At 41.4% G+C, this 27,480-nt stretch overlaps 1 protein-coding gene across 2 annotated transcripts in view; it reads left to right on the forward strand.

Annotated features, from left to right (window-relative positions):
* LOC106572010 (ras-specific guanine nucleotide-releasing factor RalGPS1) overlaps positions 1–27,480 on the forward strand; it is a 278,753-nt gene that overhangs the window by 94,163 nt on the left and 157,110 nt on the right. For both annotated transcript variants that reach the window (XM_014145707.2, XM_014145728.2), the window contains exons 5-7: positions 6,830–6,913; positions 19,093–19,182; positions 24,283–24,375. In XM_014145707.2, coding sequence (XP_014001182.1) covers positions 6,830–6,913; positions 19,093–19,182; positions 24,283–24,375 — 267 coding nt within the window. The remainder of the gene's footprint in view (positions 1–6,829; positions 6,914–19,092; positions 19,183–24,282; positions 24,376–27,480) is intronic.

Raw genomic sequence — 27,480 nt, forward strand, 5'->3', positions numbered from 1 at the left:
GGCTTTGGGGGTAGAAGCTATTCAGGGTCCTGTTGGTTCCAGACTTGCTGCACAGGTACCGCTTGCCATGGGGTAGCAGAGAGAACAGTCTGTGACTTGGTTGGCTGGAGTCTTTGACAGTTTTTAAGGCCTTCCTCTGACACCGCCTGGTATAGAGGTCCTGCATGGCAGGGAGTTTGGCCCAAGTGACGTACTGGGCTGTTGCCATACCAGGTGGTGATGCAGCCGTATAACTTTTTTAAGGATCTGAGAGCCCGTGCCAAATCTTTTCAGCCTCCTGAGGGGGAGAGGCGTTGTCTTGCCTTGTTCACGACTGAGTTGGTGTGTGTCGGTGGGGACCGTGATAGTTCCTTAGTCATGTGGATACTGAGGAACTTGACGCTTTCGACCCGCTTCACGGGTCAATGTCAATGTGCATGGGGGCGTGCTCGGCCCTTCATCTCCTGTAGTCCACGATCAGCTCCTTTGTCTTGGTGATGTTGAGGGAGAGGTTGTTGTTCTGACACCACACTGCCAGGTCACTCACCTCCCTATAGGCTGTCTCATCGTCGTCGGTGATCAGGCCTACCACCGTCATGTCGTCAGCGAACTTAGTGATGGTGTTGGAGTCGTGCGCAGCCACACAGTCAGGTGAACAGGGAGCACAGGAGGGGACTAAACACGCACCCCTGATGGGCCAGTGTGGTGTATCTGTTGTTGCTTACCCTCCCCACTGGGGGCGGACTGTCAGGAAGACCAGGATCCAGTTGCAGAAGGAGGTGTTTAGTCCCAGGGTCCTGAGCTTAGTGATGAGCTTGGCGGGCACTATGATGTTGAACGCTGAGCTGTAGTCAATGAACAGCATTCTCACGTAGGTGTTCCTCTTGTTTAGGTGGTGGAGGGCAGTGAGGAGTGCAATAGAGATTGCGTCATCTGTGGATCTGTTGTGGTGTTATGTGAATTGGAGTGGGTCCAGGGTGTCTGGGATGATGGTGTTGATGTGAGCCATGACCAGCCTTTCAAAGCATTTCATAACTACAGATGTGAGTGCTACGGGGCGATTAGTCATTTAGACTGGGTTACGTTGGCGTTCTTGGGAATTGATCCCAACTCTGTCGAAATGGTGAATCCAATGAGTGAAGTAGCCGCCGCGCAGCTGGGCGAAGTAGCCGCCGGGCGAAGTATACAATTTTCTGCTATACTGTATGAAACTGTAACAACAGGTAGTAGAGAATTCTCCTTCATTGATCTGAATTCTGAGTTGTATCTTTTCCTCTCTTCTGCGAATGGGCGAGGACTGCTCGTAATGTGTGTTGTATTTAGCAACACTTTGAAGACTGATATGACAGATTTTTTTTTTTATACACAAATATTGCTTGGATGACATTGCACATTACCCAAATTGAATAAATAATAACAGATAGTGTGTCTAGATGCTGTGAAACGCCATAAATCACTGCTGTGTAATATACTGGCACAGTGCACAGTAAAACTCAATAGCCCAGAAATTGCGTCATATTTCAGTGTCTGGCGATAGTTTGCGAAGCGTTGATGTAAGCACTTGTCAGATACTGTACATGTCACACTCACTGGTTTATTAGTGACCGCAGGGGTGTTGCAATTCAACAGTTTCCTCACTCACATCTTTCCTCACAAGGAACAAACCTATTGTACCTGTTAACATTTGTTTTCACATTTTGTTGACTGACACGAAATAGGAAATGAGATATACTTTCTATGAATGTGAACACGTCATGCAGCGTAATGTACTAGTCACTCCTTTTCAATAAACCACACACACACACACACACACACACTCCAGTGGTCCCTCTCCAATTACTTAGTAACCTACTGACTCCGTTTTATACAGATGTAAAGTGAGAAGTTTACGTCACCTAGGATTTTCATTTTTTCGAAACTGCTCTCGACTGCTCATGCAGTAATCTGTTTATTTTAATGTATCTAACTTGATGCCTAAATGCTAAAATTATTTCAAGATGTATAAATATTAACTGGTGCCCATTTTTTATAAGTGAACACATTACCAGCCTCTCTTCACAGCTGCTTAGGGCATCACCCTTCTGGAAGTCAGCTCAGAACTTTGGAGGTTTTGAGCAAATTCGCAAGGCAACATCTGTGGAACTTATGCTGTCATGGCAACAGTGATTTGAGAGACTGAAGATCATTTTGAGTCCTAGGGGTTATAAAGTACCGATAAAGAGAGTTTAACCTTGTCAACATTGACTGACTGACTGTCCTAGTTTTTTTTTACATATTTCAGATCTGTGGAACAAAACAGATTTTTTTGTTGTTGTAGTAAATCAAGATATTTCAATTCAAGGGCTGTATGAGAATCATGCCATTTTTGCATGCACAGCCATAATCCCTTTTTTTTAATTGAGCTGTGTAGAAGATACTCAAGTAGCAACAAAGCAACGGAAAACAAATAAATAAATACATCTCTTCACAGCAGCAATACGTTAGAGTAAACTAAAATAGAAGTCCTCTGAAAGCTTTGCCGACTATTCACACCCTGTCATTGTTTGGGTGCTGCGTATCCAAGTGGTTGCTTGTTTTTAATGTATAGCACTTTGGTAGATGACTTAATTTAGGCTTTAGGAAAATTCCACATTGTTATAGTGAAATATCCACATTTTATTGTGCTTCGTTTCAGTCCATATTTGTCACCGTAGGTCTAAACTATTGTATTACTTCCTACTCCCCTGCAAACAATGATGTAGTCAGGGTGTGTGAAAAATGTGTTGCTTTTTGTAGACTGTGATGGTGCGGGGAAGGACTCTGTTTATACAGAGTGGGTGGTATATGTCAGTGTTCTCCTTGCACCAGGAGGGTGGTCTTGGGCCCTGTTCATAAAGCCACCTGCCAACCCTCTGACCACCAAGCAACTGACTGTAGAGACGATTTACTGTATGTTGTGGATGGAAAAGGGAGTATTGATGGGTTGGTTTTTCTTCTCGTGCCTCATGGTGAATCCTGGAAACCCTTTCAACTTGACATATTTTTACCAGGTCAAGTCTCTTGAATCTGAGATGTTTAAAGTTAAGGGCAAAGATGCCCTAGGGAATCTTTTTCTTTGTTGATGAAAAATGGATATGCGCTATAGAAAGGCAGAATATAAGTCTTCTCACATAGAACACATTGTGCATGCATTTACAATGGCTCCACATGTTGTCCAACCCCCTCGTAGTAAGAGCACTCTGTGAAAGAGAATCCACCCTTTACTTCCTGTATACAGTACAGTAAACGTGGCTTAAATGCAGAAGTGGTTATTTTTTCTCATGGCCACTTCCTACCCTTTGTTGCTTTCTTTCTTTCTACAAGGAAAAGTGAGTGTTTAAGAGCACAACTCAGCCAGTGTGGTAAGTTTTGAGGTGAGACATCTCCGGCCTATGGCTTTACCCACATGGCAACGGTCCCGACAAGAGTTGAGAAAACCTGCTGATTCAGGGGGGGGGAAAGAGTTGTAATTTATAAATCTGCTCCCTATACAGCATGCCCTATAAAGTCAGAGGAATAGATAGAAGTGGAAAGTCTATTTAAATATGATTATTTATTTTTTTTAACCTGAGAGATCAGACATCAAAAGTCAGCGAGCGGAATTTCCCATAAAGGAAAGGAGTTCACTGTTAAGTCGTGCAGTCTCCTCCCAACATGGGAGCATTCTGAATGTTCCAGGACTTGGAATGAGATTAATGAAGGAGGTGGGAGATTCCCACCAAATGCATGGGTGCTGATGGGAGGGGGTGGGATGAGGTAGTGTGTCTGTGTGAAAGCCTGCGGCATACTTTGGAACCGGAATATAGATTTTTTTTAATAAATTTTTTAAAGAATTACTTTGTACAGGAGCTTTTTGTCTCAGCTGTCTGTTTTTGAAAAAGCAGACGAGGATGTGTGATAAATGTTTGCCTTTTTTGCTGCTAGCTGGGATTGTGTACACATTTTGACTATCTCTTGTAAAGGCCCAATGTAATTTAAGAAACCGTTTGACAGTGTGAATTTATGGCCACTGTTCTAATTTAAATAATCTGAGCATAAATTCTGCTCTCCCTGTTGCTCATTTTATTAGCACCCCCTACTTCCCGTACCATAGTTTGAAACCTTTTCCTACTTCCTAGACAATGTATACGCTCTACCTTGATTATAAAAGAAGTGTAGAAAATTCCTATACCTGGGTATTGTCTGGAGTGCAGTTAAAGGGGAGTTTGAGGGAAAGGCCTCCGGTTAAGTATCACAATCCCGGGCAGTATCACAACCGGTCGTGATTGGGAGTTCCATAGGATGCCGCACAATTGTCCCGGCGTCGTCCGAGTTAGGGGAGGGTTTGGCTGAGGGGGGCTTTACTTGGCTCGTCGCGCTTTAGCGACTCCTTGTGGCGGGCCAGGCGCCTGCAGGCTGATTTCGGTTGTCAGTTGCATTGCGTTTCCTCCGACACGTTGATGCGGCTGGCTTCCGGGTTAAGCGGGCAGGTGTTAAGAAGCGTGGTTTGGAGGGTCATGTTTCGGAGGACGCATGATTCAACCTTCGCCTCCCGAGCCGGATGGGGAGTTGCAGCAATGAGACAAAGAAATTATGGAGAAAAAGGGCGTACATTTTTTTAATAAAGAAGCACTTTGTGGGAATGTCCTGAAGACCATAACCTTGGTGATCCTCCCGTTTTCTGTAATTAGCTGTGAGCTCCAGCTGTTGTTTATTAGCAGTTGCTAACACCAACCTGGAGAGGCCCTCAGGACCCAGTGTATTAAGTGGGTTTATTTAACAGTTGCCTCTTCTTGATTGGTTGAGTTCTTAGAGGATTTTGGCTCAATGGTTTGTCATCGCAAACCAAGGGGAAAATGTGATTTAAAAAAAAAATATATATATATATATATATATATCTCTATCTCCCCAGACTTCCTCTACACAGCCTTGTGGGACACAGTTATGTCCTTTATTTTTCCAGAGGAACATCATTTGGCTTAACGTCTCCCTGCAGACTTGCTTGCCTGTGATATCGGAACATCTGTTAAAATATATGATGGAAAGAAAGGACAGAGTGGATTGAGGTGGAACTATCGAGTTGCGTTGCGCTTGGAAGACTTCTGTCTATGGTTTGTTTTTGTCATTGCAAGTAACGCTGTGTGACAGTCCATAAGTGTCCGTGATATGAATTCATTAATTCCAGTTTTGTGCATCTTCATTCTTGTAAAGCGAATATCAAATAGAAGCTTTGGAATTCCTTCATCTTCTCACTGCCACCAAATGGCATGTATAGGTGTCTGTTAATGAAAATAATCAATGTGAATTAAGTAATTGGTGAGTAACAAGAATTTAAACTAGATTCATGTATTCAAAGCTGTGGGGGAAAACGACCATATTAAGTCAATGATCACGTCCTTACAAGGCTTTACTGTGCTCTTCAGAAAGTTTCCATCTGATTTGTGCAATTTAGCATGACATCTCTATGAACCTTGAAATGAATTACTCTTGTTGTTCTCATCCTCATGTAGTTTCTTATACAGTGCCTTCAGAAAGTATTCACACCCCTTTGACTTTTTCCATATTTTGTTGTTACAAAGTGGGATTAAAATTGATTTAATTGTCTTTTTTTTTTGTCAACGATGTACACAAAATACTCATGTCAAAGTGTAAGACGAATATATCTTGATTAGATAAGTATTCAACCCTCTGAGTCAATACATGTTACAATCAGCTTTGGCAGCGCTTACAGCTGATTTTGTTTTTCTGGGTAATTCCTTAAGAGCTTTGTACACATGGATTGTACAATATTTGCACATTATTGTTTTAATTCTTCAAGCTCTGTCAAGTTGGTTGTTGATCATTGCTAGACAGCCATTTTCAGGTCTTGCCATAGCTGAAATGTGCTTGAAAATCTAAAACTGTAACTAGTCCACCCAGGAACATTCAATGTAGTCTTGGTAAGCAACTTCAGTGGATATTTGGCCTTATGTTTTAGGTTATTGTCCTGCTGAAAGGTACATTCATCTCCCAGTGTCTGATGGAAAGCAGACTGAACCAGGATTTCCTCTATGATTTTGTCTGTGCTTAGCTCCATTCCGTTTCTTTTTTATCCTAAAAAACAGTCCTTAACGATTACAAGCATACCCATAACATGATGCAGCCACCACTATGCTTGACAATATGAAGAGTGGTACTCAGTGATGTTGTTGGATTTGCCACAAACATAACGCTTTATAATCAGGACATAAAGCTAATTTCTTTGTCACATTTTTTGCAGTTTTACTTTTGTGCCTTATTGAAAACAGGATGCATGTTTTGAAATATTTGCTCAAATGGATATTCAATGTCTTTTTTTTCTGCCAATGGGTGTTCTTCTTTGCGAGGCATTGCAAAACCTCCCCGGTCTTTGAGGTTGAATCTGGTTTGAAATTCACTGCTTGATTGAGGGACCTTAACAGATAATTGTATGTGTGGGGTACAGAGATGATGTGGTCATTCAAAAATCATGTTAAACACTATTATTAATAGTGAGTCCATGCAACTGATTATGTGACTTGTTAAACATATTTTTACTCCTGAACTTACTTTGACTTGCCATAACAAAGGGGATGAATACTTATGGACTCAAGACATTTTCATCTTTTTAATTTGTATTAATTTGTAAAAATAAAATAAAAATAAAAAACATATTTCCACTTTGACATTATGGGGTATTGTGTGTAGACCAATGCCAACAAATCTCAATTTAATCCAATTTGTAACACACTTTATTTTTTTGGGGGGGGTGAATACTTTCTAAAGGCACTTTAGCTCCACATTGTTCATTGTTGAGTTAGCCATCACATTGATTGTGTGTTTTGTTGTGTTGCAGGAGCTGGCTAGCTGTGGATGGAACAGGAAGGAGAAACACCGGCTGGCGCCCAACGTGGTTGCGTTTACACGCAGGTTCAACCAGGTGAGTCCTTCAAGAATTCTTATGAAGACATGTTTCTATGTTGAATGATAGGTTCACAAATACATTCACATCATAGACCGGAATGTTTAGGTTTATATTATGGAATATAACAGAGTAGCTAGGTTTATATCATGGTTTCCTGAGTTGTAGTGGGAGGACCACACACCATGTTGGTTATTATAGCAATATTTGCGCTTAATGGTGTTTTAACCGAGTCCTTCAAAACCCCATTTGTTTTTGAAAGACAATTAAAATACATAAAATGTTACCACAGACAACAGACGCATATACCAAATTGCTGAGGATACATACACAAAGAAGTCAAGAGACTTGTTTTCGTTGTGGTCCTTTTTTTAAAAATGAGATTTGAAGTCTTCCAATATATATTTTTTTCTTTTACGCTTTTCCGTCACAAAATGGCCCGGGCTTCAAAGCTTTGCATGTGGCTCAGTTGGTAGAGCATGGTGTTTGCAATGCCAGGGTTGTGGGTTCAATTCCCATGGGGGGCCAGTACGGAGAAAAAAAATAAAAGAAATGTATGAAATGAATTGAAATGTATGCGTTCACTACTGTAAGTTGCTCTGGATAAGAGCGTCTGCTAAATGACTAAAATATAAAAATATATAAATATCGAAGGCTTACCGTGTTACGCTGGCTCTCACCTCTGTTTCTGTGTGTCATTGGCTCCCACTTGGTCCTGTCTGTTGGGCTCATACCCTCTGCACCTTAGATCTCAAACTGTACCCAACTGGTGACGGCTATGCCATTTAAACTATTATCGGCCTCGCGTGTGTTGGCTCCCTAACTGGAAACACAGGGTGGAAATACTATAAGTCGATCTCACGGGCGGTTTGCCAGCTTGTTTCTTTGTCTCCCTTTCTTTGTCCCCGTCCCACCCCACCCCCTTTTTGTCTTATCTCTGTCTTTTATTGGCAGTCGGCGGGTACAGATATAGAAATAAATAAAGACATTTGAATTCATTTGAAACCCTGGTTGTAATCTGAAGAAAACTTTGGTTTTGAATGTGATCTCTTTTAATGTGAGGACGGACACTGCGTAGTCCGAGCGAAGCTGATGATGACATTTCTCAGCGACTGCCGATCCTGCTGGACACAGCTCTTCAACAGGGCCGTTAATTATCCCCATGTTGGGTCTCATGGACCCATAACATGCTCATGGTGACAGCCCTGTAGGCAGCTCCCTACTCAGTGATCTAATGGAAATAGACTGGTCCATTCACCACTGTTATTTTGGTAAAGGTAGAATACATTTTGTAGGATTTTGTAGAACGTCCATACTTATTTGCGGGAAATTGGAACTAAAAAAGACACACTCGGCGCATATTCCATTTTTTATTTATTTTTTGTCTTCCCCTGGAAGGCATTGTGCAGTCCAAGGCAAGACGTGCAATTGCATTAATGCCAAAATACAGTTATTGACAGTAATTTAATTGCTGTAATTGGCCTGTTTAATCTCACATATTTCTAACTTCAATGCTATTCCTTTGTTTTCAGTTGCGTAAGTACGAATGTAATTTTCTCAAATGAGAACTTATGCTTATTTTCCCAGTCCTCATTTTTGCTAAGTGCAATTTAGAAGCATGTACTTGGATTGCTGATATTTTGCCATTTACGTTTATGATCTATTTATAATGGAAGCATTTGTTACCATTTCAGCCAAGTCATAACTAGAAACAGATCGGGCGCACTTTGAAATAAATCCTCCGTTTTTTTCCCCCCCCCATTTGTTGCCAAAATGGAAGAGTGCTGAGTTAACTTAAATAAACATCCATATTTAGACTTAAATGACTTAAATGACCATTCTCTTAGCTGGTGGTTGGGTCTGTTTTTATGACACTATTAGGCCAAACATGACTAGCTGCCTCCATGGTTCTAGAAAGATGTCCACACATGTAAAGGAAGGTTGGGTGCTTGTTGAAGGGTCACATGCATACACCGCCATAGGCAAGAGAGAAAGAGATCCTCTGAAAGATCCCAATGCCTCCTCCAGCTTCCTTTTACATCCTTGTCCACCGAAGGACATCTGGGGACTGTTTCACGAGCATGGAGGGTATCTGGGATTCTCTCTTGGATTCCCTTAAACACTTGAGATGTTGACTGTTGCATGACCACTGAAGCATAATCAGCAGAATGGTTCAAACCAATCACGCAACAGTTTTTTTATTTTTTATATCGTCTTGGAAACGGGAGAAACAGGATGTAAACTTTCAGTCGCTGATTGGCGAGGAATTCAAAACCTTTTTAAACAGTAAGTCCCCTATTTAGGGGACTTTAAGCAGTTCTCGACCATTTCCGACCGACATTTTTGTGTACAGTGTGCTCTGTGAACGGCGCAACTTCAATTGCTGTGAACTCTGTGAACGCTCTGGTTGTCCCGCTTCACATTCTGCTCTCCACTCTCATCTGAGATGCAATATGTGAAATCTGACACCTCATTTGAATAGGGAGCGACGCATTATGTTTTCTGGCCTATCCATACAAAGGATCGATTTCCTCTGCCTGTGAACCTCGCAGCTCCGCTTACAATACGGCATATGAAGTGGAGGAGCCTAGCGATTGCAGCAAAGCAGCATCATCTTGTTGTGAAGTTCGCAGAAGATTTCAAACTAATTTTGTAGAATTGAAACAAGACCTCTTTCTCTTGGTCACAGAGGGACGAAATCACTAGGTACTTAAAGATGAAGTTGTGACGAGTCATAAGCATTACTATGTGTTGTTTATGGCCCTCATGATAATTACTTTTATGTATGTCTATTTAGGCGGAAGTCTACATTTTGGCATTAAATTTAGCAGGTTTAAAGGAGGTTTTCCTTTTCGCTGTAGTGTTGCACACAATGGATGTGTTTTGATTACGGCTTGAGAAATGGTAGGTTTGCTATATCCCTCACCCGAAGTCCTGAGGGGAAAAACTGTTATTTCACAACAGACAGAACCGTAATTGTGATGCTATTGGTCCTGGTCATGTTGCTGGACTCGTTAAGATATGGATTTGTGTTCTTTTGTATAAAATGTATTACATTTATTTCTTTCAGATTGATCCCGTGTTGCATTACCATGTGTTGATGTCTGTTTAATTTCGGTTCCATTCTCCTCTGTGGGTTCATTTCCTGGGAGCATTTTAGCTGGGATGAAGCCATAGTTTGAAAGGAGACATCGCTCAAAGATGCTCCAAGGAGTGGAGTGATATCAACCATGTTATTAACGTCAATTGTTCTAATGATACATTCCTGGAGGTTTATGTTGACCTAAGGAGTGAATGATTGATGACACTGTGGGATTACACTGAGCTCCTTTTTAAGTGTCTCTTGGCCTCAGCTGGGTGAGGCCTCAGCTGAGATAAAAATGGCATGTTGTCATAGCGAGTGTTGATTCTATTGAATCATCCCTTCCATCACATGATCAACCTCAGAACTCACTCATTCACAGCACTCCACTTCCACTCTAGAACTTGTGGGGGTTCCCTGGCAGGTGGAGAGCTTTGAGCCGCAGTAGCCGGCCACAACATTCACGGAAAGAATGATGATAGTGTTAGGGGGGGGATACTCTCCAAGTTGCATATCGGTTTCCCCGTTCTCTCCTCCACTCCTCAAGGCCCTGTTGCAGAACCATAGCTAATTCCTCATAGGTACCCAGGATACAGGGTGACCTTAGAGCTTAGTGAGAGATTAGACCCCGTCCAACACTCAACGTCTCTGGCGCCTCCTCAAAGGGCTTTCGGATAAGTGTCTCTTTAGCTCTTGAGCAATGGACCAGTTTGTGTCAAATGGCAACGGTGGAAAGCAGCACAGTGGATGATGTAATGAGTCTTTCAACTCGGTGCCTTTTTTTTTTTTTTAGGTCCCTCGTGATCCAAGCACATTGCTCTCATATCCATCTTAAGGCCTAGTTTGAAAGGTGTAACATTCAGATCAGTCCCGTCCTCAAGCCAGAGGTTTAGCTCATTGCAATTTTGCTGCAGGTTACCGATTTTTGAAAAGGGAGTGTTAGACTGACCACCACCAGACCTTCATTGTGGTGCTAATTTAGGTGAATTTTCTCTTTTTAAGTGTCCCTTTGACATCAATGCATTACTAAGTGAACATTTTATCTAAATCAAAGTTAGGATTTACAGCTGAATCAAGAAGAATGAAGACCATTGAACAGCTTCCCAGACCGTAGGCCAAAGAACAGTGCCAGTTAAATGAGAGAGATCACTTTTTTTTTTTTTACTCCAATCTGTATTTTGGGATATAAATGGCATGTTATGGAAGTGTCCAGAACCTTTTTTTGTGAGATATCACTTACCCCACCAGCAATAGACTTCCTCATACTCGTTCTGCATTTACAGGGGCACAGAACAAAACGTGAAAAAAGGCTCCAAAAACACGGAAATACATCCTTTTAGATGTTGGACACATGAAATTGTGTCATTCCGAACTTTATCCACAACGTTAAATTCCAGTTTGTTGGACTTGAGCAATACTTTTACGTGTGCATGCTACACAGAGAAGTATTATGAAGGATCCCCATTAGCTGTTGCCAAGGCAGCAGCTACTCTTCCTGGGGTTTATTATGGATTCCCATCTAGCTGTTGCCAAGGCAGCAGCTACTCTTCCTGGGGTTTATTATGGATTCCCATCTAGCTGTTGCCAAGGCAGAAGCTACTCTTCCTGGGGTTTATTATGGATTCCCATCTAGCTGTTGCCAAGGCAGCAGCTACTCTTCCTGGGGTTTATTATGGATTCCCATCTAGCTGTTGCCAAGGCAGAAGCTACTCTTCTTCCTGTGGTTTATTATGGATTCCCATCTAGCTGTAGCCAAGGCAGCAGCTACTCTTCCTGGGGTTTATTATGGATCCCCCATTAGCTGTTGCCAAGGTAGCAGCTACTCTTCCTGGGGTTCAGCAACATTAAGGCAGTTATATACAATTTAAAATATTACAGGACATTACATTTCATAATACTTTATCCAATACATTTAGTGTGTTTCCTCAGGCCACTACTCCACTATCACATACAATACTGTTCAAAAGCACAACTGAGCAAGAGTACAAGTACATTAGTGTCTAGTTTGAGAAACAGATGCCTCACAAGTCCTCAACTGGCAGCTTCATTAAATAGTACCCGCAAAACCCCAGTCTCAACGCCAACAGTGAAGAGGCGACTCCAGGATGCTGGCCTTCTAGGCAGAGTTCCTCTGTCCAGTGTCTGTTCTTTTGGCATTCTAATATTTTCTTTTTATTGGCCAGTCTGAGATATGGCTTTTTCTTTGCAACTCTGTCTAGAAGGCCAGCATCCCGGAGTCGTCTCTTCACTGTTGGCGTTGAGACTGGGGTTTTGCGGGTACTTTTTAATGAAGCTGCCAGTGAGGACTTGTGAGGTGTCTGTTTATCAAACTAGACACGCTAATGTACCTGTCCTCTTGCTCAGTTGTGCACCAAGGCCTCCCACTCCTCTTTCTATTCTGGTTAGAGCCAGTTTGCGCTGTTCTGTGAAGGGAGTAGTACACAGTGTTGTACGAGATCTTCAGTTTCATCAGAAAGTTATTTGTTTCTGGCCATTTTGAGCCTGTAATCGAACCCACAAATGCTGATGCTCCAGATACTCAACCAGTCTAAAGAAGGCCAGTTTTATTGCTTCTTTAATCAGAACAACAGTTTTCAGCTTGTTAACATAATTGCAACAGGATTTTCTAATGATCAATTAGCCTTTCAAAATGATAAACTTGGATTAGCTAACACAATGTGCCATTGGTTGCTGATAATGGGCCTCTGTATGCCTATGTAGATATTTCATAAAATAATCTGCTGTTTCCAGCTACAATAGTCATTTACAACATTAACAATGTCTATACTGTATTTCTGATTAATTTGATGTTATTTTAATGGACAAAAAATGTGCTTTGCTTTCAAAAACAAGGATATTTCTAAGTGACCCCAAACTTTTGAATGGTAGTGTGTCTGTAATGCAACATCCGTGTGTGTGTGTGTGTGTGTGTGTGTAGAGTCCGTCTCTTATCATGCGTCTGTGCCGGTGTTTGTGTTTCTTCACAGTCCCCGCTGTTCCATAATTTGTATTTTTTTTAATGTTTTTTTAAATCTAATTTTACTGCTTGCATGAGTTACTTGATGTGGAATAGAGTTCCATGTAGTACTGTGCGCCTCCCATAGTATGTTCTGGATTTGAGGACTGTGAAGAGACCCCTGGTGGCATGTCTTGTGGGGTATGCATGGGTGCATTCAATACCTCTCATAAATACAAGTAGTGATGAAGTCAATCTCTCATCTACTTTGAGCCAGAAGAGATTGAGATGCATATTATTGTTAGCTCTCTGTGTACTTCCAAGGACCAGCCGTGCTGCCCTGTTCTGAACCAACTGTAATTTTCCTAAGTCCCTCTTTGTGGCATCTGACCACACGACTGAACAGTAGTCTAGGTGCGACAAAACTAGTGCCTGTAGTACCTGCCTTGTTGATAGTGTTTTTAAGAAGGCAGAGCATTGCATAAAAATGGCCCCGAAGAACATGGCTGATGTTTTACATTCTCCCAACCAATTGCAATTTTGTTATTTTGCGTTTTGTGTAACTTATTTTTTTTTACTTATTGTGTACATAATGTTGCTGCTACCGTCTCTTATGACCGAAAATAACTTCTGGACATCAGAAAAGCGATTTCTCATCGCGGACTGGAAGAAACTTTTTCCTTTAACGAGTCCGACGAGAAGGATATCCTGCTTTCACTGGAACATGCCCAGATCATGCATTTTGCGTGAATAAAAGACACTGGAAAAGGGGACGCAGATCGTGGATCCTTCTGAGAATCCGGAGGCGAGCACGTAAACTCCCAATGCCTTCCATTCTTCTTGCTAATGTGCAATCATTAAAAAATAAAATTTATGACCTAATATTAAGATTATCCTAAAAACTGCAACATCTTATGTTTCACCGAGACATGGCTGAATGAGGAAATGGACAATATAGAGCTGGCGGGATTTTCCATGTACCGGCAGAACAGAGACGCTACCTCTGATAAGACGAGGGGTGAGGGTGTGTCTTTTTGTCAATAACAGCTGGTGCCCGATGTCTAATATTAAAGAAGTCTTGAGGTATTGCTCGACTGAGGTAGAGTACCTTATGATAAGCTGTCAACCGCACTATCTACGAAGAGTATCTGTATTATTCGTAGCCATCTATTTAGCACCACAAAGCGAAGCTGGCACTAAGACCATTCTCAGCCAACTCTATAAGGCCATAAGCAAAGAAGAAAATGCTCACCCAGAAGCGGCGCTCCTAGTGGCCGGGGACTTTAATGCAGGCAAACTTATATCAGTGTTACCACATTTTTACCAGCATGCCACATGTGCAACCAGGGGAAAAATAAATCCTAGACCACCTTTACTCCACACAAATAGATGCATACAGAGCTCTCCCCCGCCCTCAATTTGGCAAATCTGAACATAATTCTATCCTCCTGATTCCTGCTTACAAGCAAAAACTAAAGCAGGAAATACCAGTGGCTCGCTCAATGCGGAAGTGGTCAGATGATGTGGATGCTACACTACAGGACTGTTTTGCTAGCACAGACTGGAATATGTTCCGGGATTTATCCAATGGCATTGAGGAATACACCACCTCAGTCATCTGCTTCATCAATAAGTGCATCGATGATGTCATCCCCACAGTGACTGTACGTACATATCCCAACCAGAAGCCATGGATTACAGGCAACATCCGTATTGAGCTAAAGGCCAGAGCTGCCGCTTTCAAGGAGCGGGAGACTAATATGGACGCTTATAAGAAATCCCGCTATGCCCTCAGACGAACCATCAAACAAGAAAAGCGTCAATACAGGATTAAGATTGAATCCTACTACACTGGCTCTGACGCTCTTCGGATGTGGCAGGGCTTGAAAACTATTATGGACGACAAAGGGAAACCCAGATGCAAGCTGCCCAGTGACACGAGCCTACCAGACGAGCTAAATGCCTTTTTTATGCTCGCGTCGAGGCAAGCAACACTGAAGCATGCACGAGAGCACCAGCTGTTCCGGATGCCAACGCTCTCAGTAGCCGATGTGAACAAACTGTTTGAAATTCACTGCTAGACTGATGGACCTTACAATTATCTGTATGTGTGGGGTACAGAGATGAAGGTAGTAATTTAAAAAATCATGTTAATCTTACATCTAGACGTTCCGCTAACGGAACACCTGCTCCAATATCCAATGATAGGCGTGGCGCGAAATACAAACTCCTCGAAAATCCGAAAACTTCCATTTTTCAAACATATGACTATTTTACACCATTAAAGACAAGACTCTCCTTTATCTAACCACACTGTCCGATTTCAAAAAGGCTTTACAGCGAAAGCAAAACATTAGATTATGTCAGCAGAGTACCCAGCCAGAAATAATCAGACACCCATTTTTCAAGCTAGCATATAATGTCACAAAAAACAAAACCACAGCTAAATGCAGCACTAACCTTTGATCTTCATCAGATGACACTCCTAGGACATTGTTATACAATACGTGCATGTTTTGTTCAATCAAGTTCATATTTATATCAAAAAACAGCTTTTTACATTAGCATGTGACGTTCAGAACTAGCATTCCCACCGAACACTTCCGGTGAATTTACTAAATTACTCACGATTAACGTTCACAAAAAACATAATTATTTTAAGAATTATAGATACAGAACTCCTTTATGCAATCGCGGTGTCCGATTTTAAAATAGCTTTTCGATGAAAGCACATTTTGCAATATTCTGAGTAGATAGCCCGGCCATCATGGCTAGCTAATTTGACCCTCACCAAACTCAGATTTACTATAAGAAAAATTGGATTACCTTTGCTGTTCTTCGTCAGAATGCACTCCCAGGACTTCTACTTCAATAACAAATGTTGGTTTGGTTCCAAATAATCCATAGTTATATCCAAATAGCGGCGTTTTGTTGTGCGTTCAAGACACTATCCGAAGGGTAAAGAAGGGTGACGCGCCCGGCGCGTTTCGTGACAAAAAAATTCAAAATATTCCATTACCGTACTTCGACGCATGTCAAACGCTGTTTAAAATCCATTTTTATGCGATTTTTCTCGTAAAAAAGCGATAATATTCCGACCGGGAAACCCTGTTTTTGTTCAAAGACTGAAAATAAAAACATGGAGTCGTCTCGTGCACGCGCGCACCAGTCTCATTGTTCTCAGATCGACCACTTACCAAATGCGCTACTGTTTTTCAGCCATGGCCTGCAAAGTCATCATTCAACGTTCTGGCGCCTTCTGACAGCCTATGGGAGCATTAGAAAATGTCACGTTACAGCAGAGATCCCCTGTTTTGGATAGAGATGATCAAGAAGGCCAAGAAATAGTCAGAGAGGGCGCTTCCTGTTTGGAATCTTCAGGTTTTGGCCTGCCAAATGAGTTCTGTTATACTCAGACACCATTCAAACAGTTTTAGAAACTTTGGAGTGTTTTCTATCCAAAGCTAATAATTATATGTATATTCTAGTTTCTGGGCAGGAGTAATAATCAGATTCAATCGGGTACGTTTTTTATCCGGCCATGAAAATACTGCCCCCTATCCATAACAAGTTAAACACTACTATTGCACACCGAATCAATGCTACTATTATTTGAGTTTTTAAGCACGTTTTACTCAAACGTATTTAGGCTTGCTATAACAAAGAGGTTGAATACTTATTGACTCAAAGACATTTAAACTTTTCATTTTTAATTAATTTGTAAAAAATTCTAATAACATAATGCCACTTTTACATTATGGGGTATTGTGTGTAGGCCAGTGACACAAAATCTCAATCAATTTATAATTCAGGCTGTAACAGCACAAAATGTTGAAAAAGTCAAGGGGTGTGAGTAGTTTCTGAAGGCACTGTAACGTAATAACATGAACAACATTGTTTTCTGGTGAGGCGATATTGATTTCTCACGGTTTCCGCTGTGACAGTAAGATTGTTGGTTTGAGAGGATCCTCAGTGATTTGCTGATGTGAGTCCCAGGAGAACTACCTCATCTTCAGTTGGAATGGCTAACACCAAAACATTTCTGAGAGCCTAGTTTTAAAATGTTTTATAAATCAACAGTGGATAGTTAAAATGTTTGGCTTGTCGATGAATAGTTCGAGGTATTTTTTTTTTTTTTTTTACTGATGCATAGTGGGACTTTAATGTTTTCTTTTATCAATGAATAGTGGGAAGTTAAAATGTTTGTTTTATCAATGCATAGTGGGTAGTTAAAGGGTAAGTGGGTAAACGGACATTGTAGTGCGATTTCTCTCTTTCATATTTGACTATGGTTTGAAGTAATCCAATCAACAGTGGGAGTCTCGGCTGATGCCTGGGCAGTTTTAACATGGCAAAGTGTATAGACAGGTTTCCTTCTCTTGTACCATAACAAATTGTATATTACTGTATCCCTGCATCTTGATAGATTAATTGCATAGGTGCATGATCATGTAGTCTGCTTCACGTTGTGTTGTGTTGCACCCAGCATCGGTTCCACCCATGAGCCATACATATATTATACATGAGGGTTAAGTTCCCCATGTTTGCAAGCAGACAAATGTTCAGTCATGTTTGAGGCTAATTCACCTTTAAACCATGAACTACTTGCACGGGCCCCATAACCATTCAAAGATTTAGAGTGAAAATAGACAGGCCCATTCCAGACAGGCCCATTCCAGGGTTCCTATTCAGGGCTATAGACAGGCCCATTCCAGGGTTCCTATTCAGGGCTATAGACAGGCCCATTCCAGGGTTCCTATTCAGGGCTATAGACAGGCCCATTCCAGGGCTAGTATCTGAGAAAAGCGTTGGAGCTAGAACAAGCCCATGGGGGACCCGGCAGGAAATATGTCAAGATGGTTGTCTGTCAAATGGAGGCTTCCCAAGCTTACAGGTGGAAGTCTCAGGATCTGTCTTAATGGTGTTCAGTTGTAGGATCTCTGGTTTACCCTGTGGTCTCTGTTTCCTCCAGAGCTGTTACAGTAAATCTGACATAGGCCAGAACCAGAAGGTTATAGCAGGGTGTCTTCCTGTCAAAAACCTAAACCTGTCGTAACAGAAAGGAACTGTCCAGTCAGAATCAGACAGCAGTTCCTGTCACGGTGATAGCCAGTTGAGCTGCGTTACAAGCAAAGTTTAATTTATATTTTCCAGTGAAAACTAAAAAGCAGAGCTTTTGCCCCCACTTGATAAAGGAATTAGCCTTCGAGCATAATAAAACTGTCAGATGTAGGTGAAAAGGGCAAGTTGTTGTCAAGAACGGTTTGGATTCATCATGCGTCTCTCCTTGTGTTCTCATGTTCACATGGGTGAAATAACTCTGTGGTTTGCAGAAAGCCGTCATCTACAGTTTTACACACAATACCACTGCAAATGCCCTTTGTTAAACTCATTTGGGGTTTGGGAGGCTCTGCCAAGCTAAGCCCATGTGGATGGCACACAGTGTTTGCGGCACAATTACAATCAAGGAAACCAAATGGCTTTTAATGGGTTTCCATGTCTAGTGTTATTGTGGGTTTTGCTTGAAATTTTCTTCCCTTTTATTTTTTTATTTTTTTTGGTAAATTCAGAAATGAGTTCTCCTTAAGCTAGTGGTTTTTGTCAATTGAATTTCCCTCCAGGCCTCTAAGGAGATTCATGGACCAGACCTTGTAGGGGTTATGAGCTTGAGTGAGCGTCCCCTGTGTTGCCTTGCCCATTTCTGACAAGACATGCACAGACTCCAGCTGCTATTGCTTTTAATCCCAAAGTTAGCCATGAGTGACTACCGCTCGCTAACCACAGTGTTAAGTGAGTGATTCTCACTAGTGCCTCTAATCTGATCAGCCACAATGGCTATGGAACTGGTGAACAGCAGAGAACAAGTCTCCTGACTTGGGGAACTGTGTAGAGGTAGGCCTATTCCTTCCTGGTTGGTCCTTGGGGTCTGCATACCCCCTCCCCCGCTAGACTAACTACTAATTTACCAATCTAAAAATGGGCATAATTTGTCTAATTTTCTGTAATAATGGTTGTCTCATTGAAAAGAATACCATCTGGTTTCATCCTGCTGTCATGAGTCGGTAATGTGAATCTAGACTGATGTCTAGATTGTGTGCGTCTTTTAATACTGTTCTCCATATGTATACTCAGTAATAATGTACTTCTTGTTTTTTGCAGGTTAGCTTTTGGCTGGTGAGAGAAATTTTGACAGCCCAGACACTGAAGATCCGAGCAGAAATACTGAGCCATTTTGTTAAAATAGCCAAGGTGAGTTCACTCCATCAGACCACTTGGCCACTGAGAATATTGGTTCTAGGGTGAATGAGAAAATGGTGTGAATATTCCTTTCTTTGTAGCCATACTAGTCAACCAGTTTTATTGAGGAAACATCCCATCATCGCCTGCTGTTCCATAACGCAAAATGTTGTTGTGAAATCCAGAGGTTCTCCTGGCACAGACACTACAAACCAACCTTTTGAGTAATACCTCCAATGTCCACTAGGCCTTGAGGTTCACACCAATACTGCTGTCCCTATGGACCCTTGTTCACTCTGAGCTCCCCTCGGTTCACCATTTAATTCATTCCAACACTGCCAAGATGTCTCACACTCAAACCCTAAACGTTGATTTGAGTAGATCTCCCCCACCCCCACACATACACAGTTAATCTGTAATACTATACACAGATATTCAGTTTGATTAGTTCACCGTCAACTGAACATGTAGCAACTAAGTTTTCCAGTGAATTGAGGGTAGTTAGCTAAAGTACTATGACAACAGTTTAGTGTATTGAGGGTAGTTAACTAAAGTACTATGACAACAGTGTATTGAGGGTAGTTAGTACTTTAGCTATGTCAACAGTTTACAGCAAATTGAGGGTAGTTAGCTAAAGTACTATGTCAACAGTTTATAGTGTATTGAGGGTAGTTAGCTAAAGTACTATGACAACAGTTTACAGTGTATTGAGGGTAGTTAGCTAAAGTACTATGTCAACAGTTTGCAGTTGCCACCAAAACAAAGTGTTAGTTTGAACCTCTAAAAATCGTCTAGGGAGTTATTGACATTACGTGGGACTATAACCTGTTGTACAGGGTGTCTTCCGTCTATGCTGAGGTCCTATTTATACCACCAGGCCATCCTGGTGTGTTACCCGTATGGTTGGCCCAAGCAACACACGGGACTTAAATACCACGTAGCAGTGTCCTTTCCGAGGATCAGGTTGAGAAGTGTAGGTATGAAAATAAACGATATTGCAGATGTTTAAAAAAAATAATGTTTTATTCAAACAGACTTCTTGAATCTAAGGTACAAAATGTTAAGTATGACGTTTTGGTTTTTTCCAGCTGTATGATTTATGAATGAATAGCTTAATTAATCATAGTGTGTAGTCATCAACATTAAAACACTGTGGCAGCGCTTTGGTTTTGATCTGGCCAAAAAAAAATGTTATACTCCAATTCCGTCGAGTAGAAAAGTACCTGCATCATGTGCTGCTTTGAAACGAGGTGCTGCTTTGAAACAAGGTACTGTTCATCTTGCTCAGCACATCTATCAAGATTTTATTACAGCGCCATAATTATAGGCCTTTTTTTGATCCGTCTTAGCTCATTAATCGGCGCCATACATGTAATTCTCTTCATCTCTTTCGCGTTATTCCCTCCCCACCCAACTTGGTCACCTGTACGTGTCACGCGTTGTTATTTCTCTATCAAATAAAACCCAATTTTAGTGAGGAAAAATATGCTGTGAAAAATGCTGGTGGCATATGACATGAACATGGGCTAGCCTTTCAGATAGTTTAGAGCTTTTGAATGGTGAACCAGAACTTTGTCTAAGTGTTTTCCAGAGCTCATAATTCACAAATACTTACGTTTTATTTATCTGAATAATGGTTCACAGTGGAATAATTGAACCCAACATGTTTCTCTTGTTATCTTCTGTGACCACATCTGTAAATCAACTGGAATGCTATTCTCTGATTTCAAAACCAGACCACTTGAATGAATCTATAAATATTATCCCCGGTACAACATTTTCACGTTAAGGTTGATGTCAAGAATTGGATTGGCAATTGTTTTTTCTGAATTCATTGTTATAGCTTAACCCCAATGAAGGCAACCCTCCAGTAATGCATGTGGTGTTCTCTAGTTCTGACGGCCCACTGTCAAAGCCAAACAATCACCCAGCAACGGATTTAAAGGGATACTTCTGGATTTTATCTACTTCCCCAGAGTTAGATGAATTCGTGTATACGATTGTTATGCCTCTGTGCCCAGTATGAAGGAAGTTAGAGGTAGTTTTTGTGAGCCAATGCTAACTATCATTAGCGCAAAGACTGGAAGTCTATGGGTAATCTGCTAGCATGCAGTCATGATCTAAATGAACTCACCTTTTGACAGACTGTTGGTCCACATGAAAATGATTCACTCACCTTTTCTTTTTCTTTTTTTTAAGTGAATTTCAAATGAATCATCACTGTATTGGTTTCCCAGAAACAATCAAACATGACTTATAATGGCCTCTAACAGTGCCCTGCTGGAGTGAGATCCAGCTTACTTAGTGGTCCTCTAGGACCAGAGTTTTGAGGGGAACACACTACGCAGGGTTTATTAAACTGGGTCAGGACCCAAAGTGGGCCCTGGACATGAGAGGTGGGTCATGAGTTATGAGAATACATCTATAATCACACACCATTTCTTGTTAATTTGGATCGTTGGAGGACGGTCAATTTCTCATTTTGGTTTCTGGAGCTGAAAAAGGTTTAAGAACTCCTGGTCACGTTAACGCCAGCGTATTAGAAGTAATGAAGAAAGCAGACACACCAATGACAAAAAAACAATAGGTTCTCTCTCTCTCTGTCCGGCCACAGTCCAATCAGGGAGCTGCAGCAGTGAGAGTACCTCCCAGAGGTTATGGTGTGGGGGTGGAAAGAGCTTAGTGGAACCATGACATCATCATGGACCAGGAAAACAGCAGCAGGTATATTGACCATTGGAAATGGGGAGGATTTTAGAAATACCAAAAACTGTCAATCAATTCAGTTGGAAATAGGAGAGAGAATTTAATATTTATCTTCTCATTCAGCTAATAGTAGAAAAACGGACTAATTTAAAACTCATGAGGACAGAAGTATTAGGTAAATTTTTTTTAGATGTGGTTGTTGCCGTAGGTTATTCTAGTCAACAGGTTATGGGTCAGTTTCATGTTACCTTCAGGAGTCTGATTCCAATTTGTTTATTTTTATTTAAACTTTAACTAGGCAAGTCAGTTGAGAACAAATTCTTATTTACAATGACGGCCTACCAAAAAGAAAAAGGCCTCCTGCGGGGACGGGGGCTGGGAATAAAAATATAGGACGAAACACACAACAGTACAAGAGAGACGCTACATAAAGAGAAACCTAAGATGACAACATAGCATGGTAGAAACACAACATGGTAGCAGCACAAAACATTATCGGGCACAGACAACAGTACAAGAAGGTAGACACAACAATAAATCACGTGAAGCAGCCACAACTGTCAGTATGTACGTCCATGATTGAGTCTTTTTGAATGACGAGATGGAGATAAAACTGTAAGTGTTTTATTTTACATTTTTTGCAGCTCGTTCAAGTTGCTAACTGCAGCGAACTGAAAAGACGAGCGACCCAGGGATGTGCTATTTATGGATGTATGATTCACTAGACTTTTCAACGAGGACTGTTTTCAATTCATATGTTGCATTTCAGTGAATTTCAATAGATTTTAGAATGAATTCACCCTAATCCTGATATCCAATGGTGGCTGTCTATATTAGACTAAGAGCTAGCACATGTATATGGAGACCTGTATGATTTTATTCACAAAGCCAAGTATTCATTCCTCTGGTTAGGCCATTAGTTCTCTCTCTTTCTTGTTTTCTCTTTAGATTTAACTTTTCATCAGCACAGTTTTTAAATCTCTTGGATTATTATTCCAGATGTACTGTATAGTGAGGCATTTTTTCTTATGTTGACTGTATACTTCCAACAGTTTTGGATTTGAAATCAAGCAAGTGACCTATGAGGTTAAAGTGCAGACTGTCAGCTTTAACTTGAAGGTATTTTCATCTATACTGAACAAGACCATCAACGTAACATGCAACAATTTCAAAGATTTTACTGAGTTACAGTTCATATAAGGAAATCAGTCAATTTAAATAAATTAGGCCCTAATCTTGTGATTTCACATGACTGTGCAAGGACAAAGCCATGGGTAGGCCTGGGGAGCCAGACCCACCCACTGGGGAGCCAGACCCACCCACTGGGGAGCCAGACCCACCCACTGGGGAGCCAGACCCACCCACTGGGGTGCTAGGCTTAGCAAATCAGAATGAGAATCTCCCCACAAAATGGCTTCATTACAGACAGCAATACTCCTCAGCACCACCTCAGATGATCCTGCAGGTGAAGAAACCGGATGTGGAGGTCCTGGAGTGGTTACAGGTGGCCTGCGGTTGTGAGCCCGGTTGGACGTACTGCCAAATTCTCTAAAATGACTTTGGAGGCAACTTATGGTAGAGAAAAGAACACTGAATTCTCTGGCAACAGCTCTGGTGGACATTCCTGCAGTCAGTATGCCAAGTGCACACTCCCTCAACTTGAGACATCTGTGGCATTGTGTTGTGTGACAAAACTGCACATTTAGTGACCTTTTATTGCCCCCAGCCCAAGGTGCACCTGTGTAATGATCATGCTGTTTAATCAGCTTCTTGATATGCCACACCTGTCAGGTGGATGGATTTTCTTGGCAAAGGAGAAATGCTCACTAACAGGGATGTTAACTAATTTGTGCACAACATTTAAGCGAAATAAGCTTTTTGTGGAACATTTCTGGGATCTTTTATTTCAGCTAATGAAACATGTCACCAACACTTTACATGTTGCGTTTAGATTTTTGTTCAGTATTTTTCGGTGAATCGTTTAGAAATTATTCCCCCTATTTTAAGGGAGCAAAATGTATTGGGACAAATTCACTGTGTATTAAAGTAGTAAAAAGTTAAGTATTTGGTCCCAAATTCATAGAACACAATGATTACATCAAGCTTGTGACTCAACACATTTGTTGGATGCATTTGCTGTTTGTTTTGGTTGTGTTTCAGATGATTTTGTGTATATTAATATACATTGTCCTAACCTGAGTGGCAGATCTGTTTTTGCTCTCTTGCAAACCCCTTAAGGAATTGTCATGCCAAACATATATATTTGATGTGATAATGAATGGCAAGGAGATGGTAGAAACAGATCTGGAACCAGGATAGCGTTTATATATATATATATATATATATATACTATCCATTGTTTTGTTACTATTGAGGGTATTAAATATACCGTGCTTTTCCTTTCAGAAACTGTTGGAACTGAATAACCTCCACTCTATGGTGTCTGTGGTGTCAGCCCTGCAGAGTGCTCCCATCTTCAGGCTGAGCAAGACCTGGGCGGTAAGACCCTATGATCCAGAACTTTCTTTGTATCTTATCTTGCCTTCCCTGTAGCTCAGTTGGTAGAGCATGGTGTTTGCAATGCATGGTGTTTGCAACGCCAGGGTTGTGGGTTCGATTCCCACGGGGGGCCAGAACTAAGAACAGATATAGCCCTTGGTTCACTCCAGACTTGCCTGCCCTTGACCAGCACAAAATTATGAAATGTAAGTCGCTCTGGATAAGAGCGTCTGCTAAATGACTAAAATGTAAAATGTAAATGTAAATCTTGTACTAGAACTGAATGGGAATGTAGTAGAATAGTTCTCAACTGGTGTCTCACAAAACTTTCACTTATCTCGGTCATTTTTTGGAACATTCACTTATAAATGTGACCTGTGGAATGTACTGGGAATCGGATTTGGGAGCCTGGTGGCAGTCAGATAAAACATTAAATGGTTACATCTGTGTGGTTGTTTTAAAGTCCAGTGTGCTCAGGCTGCTTTTGTATTTGTATCATTTAAAGGGGCGTGCATCACGAACAAAGTCATTTTACTTTGCCTGAGTCATTTATTTCTTTAATATACAGTGCATTCGGAAAGTATTCTGACCCCTTGACTTTTTCCACATTTGTTATGTTACGGCCTTATTCTAAAATTGATTAAATTGTTTTTTTCCCCCCCTCATCAATCTAAACACAATACCCCATAATGACAAAGCAAAAACAGGTTTTTAGACATTTTTGCAAATGTATTAAACTATGACGTTTACATAACTATTTAAACCCTTCACTCAGTACTTTGTTAAAGCACCTTTGGCAGCGATTATAGCCTTGAGTCTTCTTGGGTAACATGCTACAAGCTTGGCACACCTGTATTTGCAGAGTTTCTCCCATTCTTCTCTGCAGATCCTCTCAAGCTCTGTCAGGATGGATGGGGAGTGTCGCTGCACAGCTATTTTCAAGTCTCTCCAGATATGTTCGATCAGGTTCAAGTTTGGACATTGGCTGGGCCACTCAAGGACATTCGGAGACTTATCCCTAAGCCACTCCTGCATTGTCTTGGCTGTGTACTTAGGGCCATTGTCCGGTTGTAAGGTGAACCTTCGCCCCAGTCTGAAAACCTGCTCCAGAGCGCTCAGGACTTCATCAGGGATCTCTCTGTACTTTGCTTCGTTCATCTTTCCCTCAATCGTGACTAGTCGCTCAGTCCCTGCCCATGCTTGGTGGTGGCGCTTGGCATTCAAGCCAAAGAGTTCGATCTTGGTTTCATCAGACCAGAGAATCTTGTTTCTCATAGTCTGAGAGTCCTGTCGGTGCCTTTTGGCAAACTCAAAGTGGGCTGTCAGGTGCCTTTTACTGAGGAGTGGCTTCTGTCTGGCCACTCCACCATAAAGGCCTGATTGGTGGAGTGCTGCAAAGATGTTTGTCCTTCTGGAAGGTTCTCCCATCTCCACAGAGGAACTCTGGAGCTCTGTCAGAGGGACCATCGGGTTCTTGGTCACCTCCCTGACCAAGGCCCTTCTCCCTTATTGCTCAGTTTGGCCGGGCGGCCAGCTCTAGGAAGAGTCTTGGTGGTTCCGAACTTCTTCCATTTAAGAATGGAGGCCACTGTGTTTTTGGGGACCTTCAATGCTGCATACATTTTTTGATTCCCTACCCTAGATCTGTACCTCGACAAAATCCTGTCTCAGCACTCTACGGACAATTCCTTCGACCTCGTGGTTTGGTTTTTGCTCTGACATGCGCTGTCAACTGTGGGACCTTACATAGACAGGTGTGTGTGCCTTTCCAAATAATGTCTAATCAATAGAATTTACCACAGGTGGACTCCAAGTTGTAGAAATGTCTCAAGAACGATCAATGGAAACAGGATGCACCTGAGCTCAATTTAGTCTCATAGCAAAGGGTCTGAATACTTATTTAAATAACGTATTTCTGTTTTTTTAAATCTGTAATATATTTGCAAATATTATTAACCTGTTTTCGCTTTGTCACTATGGGGTATTGTGATGTCACTATGGGGTATTGTGATGTCACTTTGGGGTATTGTGTGTAGATTGCTGTGGATTTCTATTTATTTACTACATTGTAGAATAAGGCTGTAACGTAACAATGTGGAAAAAGTCAAGGGGTCTGAATACTTTTCAAAGGCATTGTACATTTAAAAACACTAACGTGGTTGTGTACAGTTTCTAAAGTTTTCCGTTTGGATTTTAAGTTCCTCAGTTCTCACTAAATGCTCTTAGTCACAACTTCAACACGTATTTAAGTCCCAGAGCTCATTTAGTTAACTACACTGGTTGACTGAGGTGGTTATAAACCCTGGTTATTAGATCACATTATTGACATGGCAGCCCATTCGCAAACGGCGCGACTTGTACTTTGAGGTGCTGAGCACTTATCTACTCCGTCTCTCATATCCTGTCCTCAATAAAGCACCACAGCCGTGGGGAGCCGAGCTGATCACACTACCTCACACTTGATAACCCCTGGCTTTGATTTGATTTGATTCTAATCAACACTATCACCCAAATGACGTCAGTTTTGCAGCAATCTTTACACATGCAGTCTAATGCAGTCCCAACAATGCAGTGTTCAATATCAAAGGTGAAGGAATAGAAAGTCCAGAATAGAAACAAAAAATGAGCACCGAATCAATATTAGGTCCAATATGGACTCAAAACACCTGGATGCTTCTTAGCACTTAAGCGTCTACATTATTTAGCTTGTATTTGGGTGTTCGATACAATTGTTATCCTAAAGCGCAAATGTGGAAGTAGAGTTATGTGTTGTATACTGTGACACTATATACATATAGTTAAGCAATAAGGCCTGAGGAGGAACTACCCGAATTATAATTGGATTTTAAGCTGAACGGCACCCTGGCTCACCTATTGCTGCTCTTTTGAACCTATGATCACTCGGCTACACAGCTGATGCCCCCTGGACTGTTTCAATGACACGGTACCTCATTTTGTTCACCTGTCGGCCCCAGCCTCGAACTCAGGTCCTGTATGTACCGAACTGACCCACTCTGCTCATTCATCACCATTTACCTGTTGTTGTCTTAGCTCTCCTGATCAACACCTGTGATTGCTTTATGCCTCTCTCTAATGTCAATATGC

Source organism: Salmo salar, chromosome ssa01 (genome assembly GCF_905237065.1).
Source record: "Salmo salar chromosome ssa01, Ssal_v3.1, whole genome shotgun sequence".
In the NCBI taxonomy this organism is placed as follows: domain Eukaryota; kingdom Metazoa; phylum Chordata; class Actinopteri; order Salmoniformes; family Salmonidae; genus Salmo; species Salmo salar.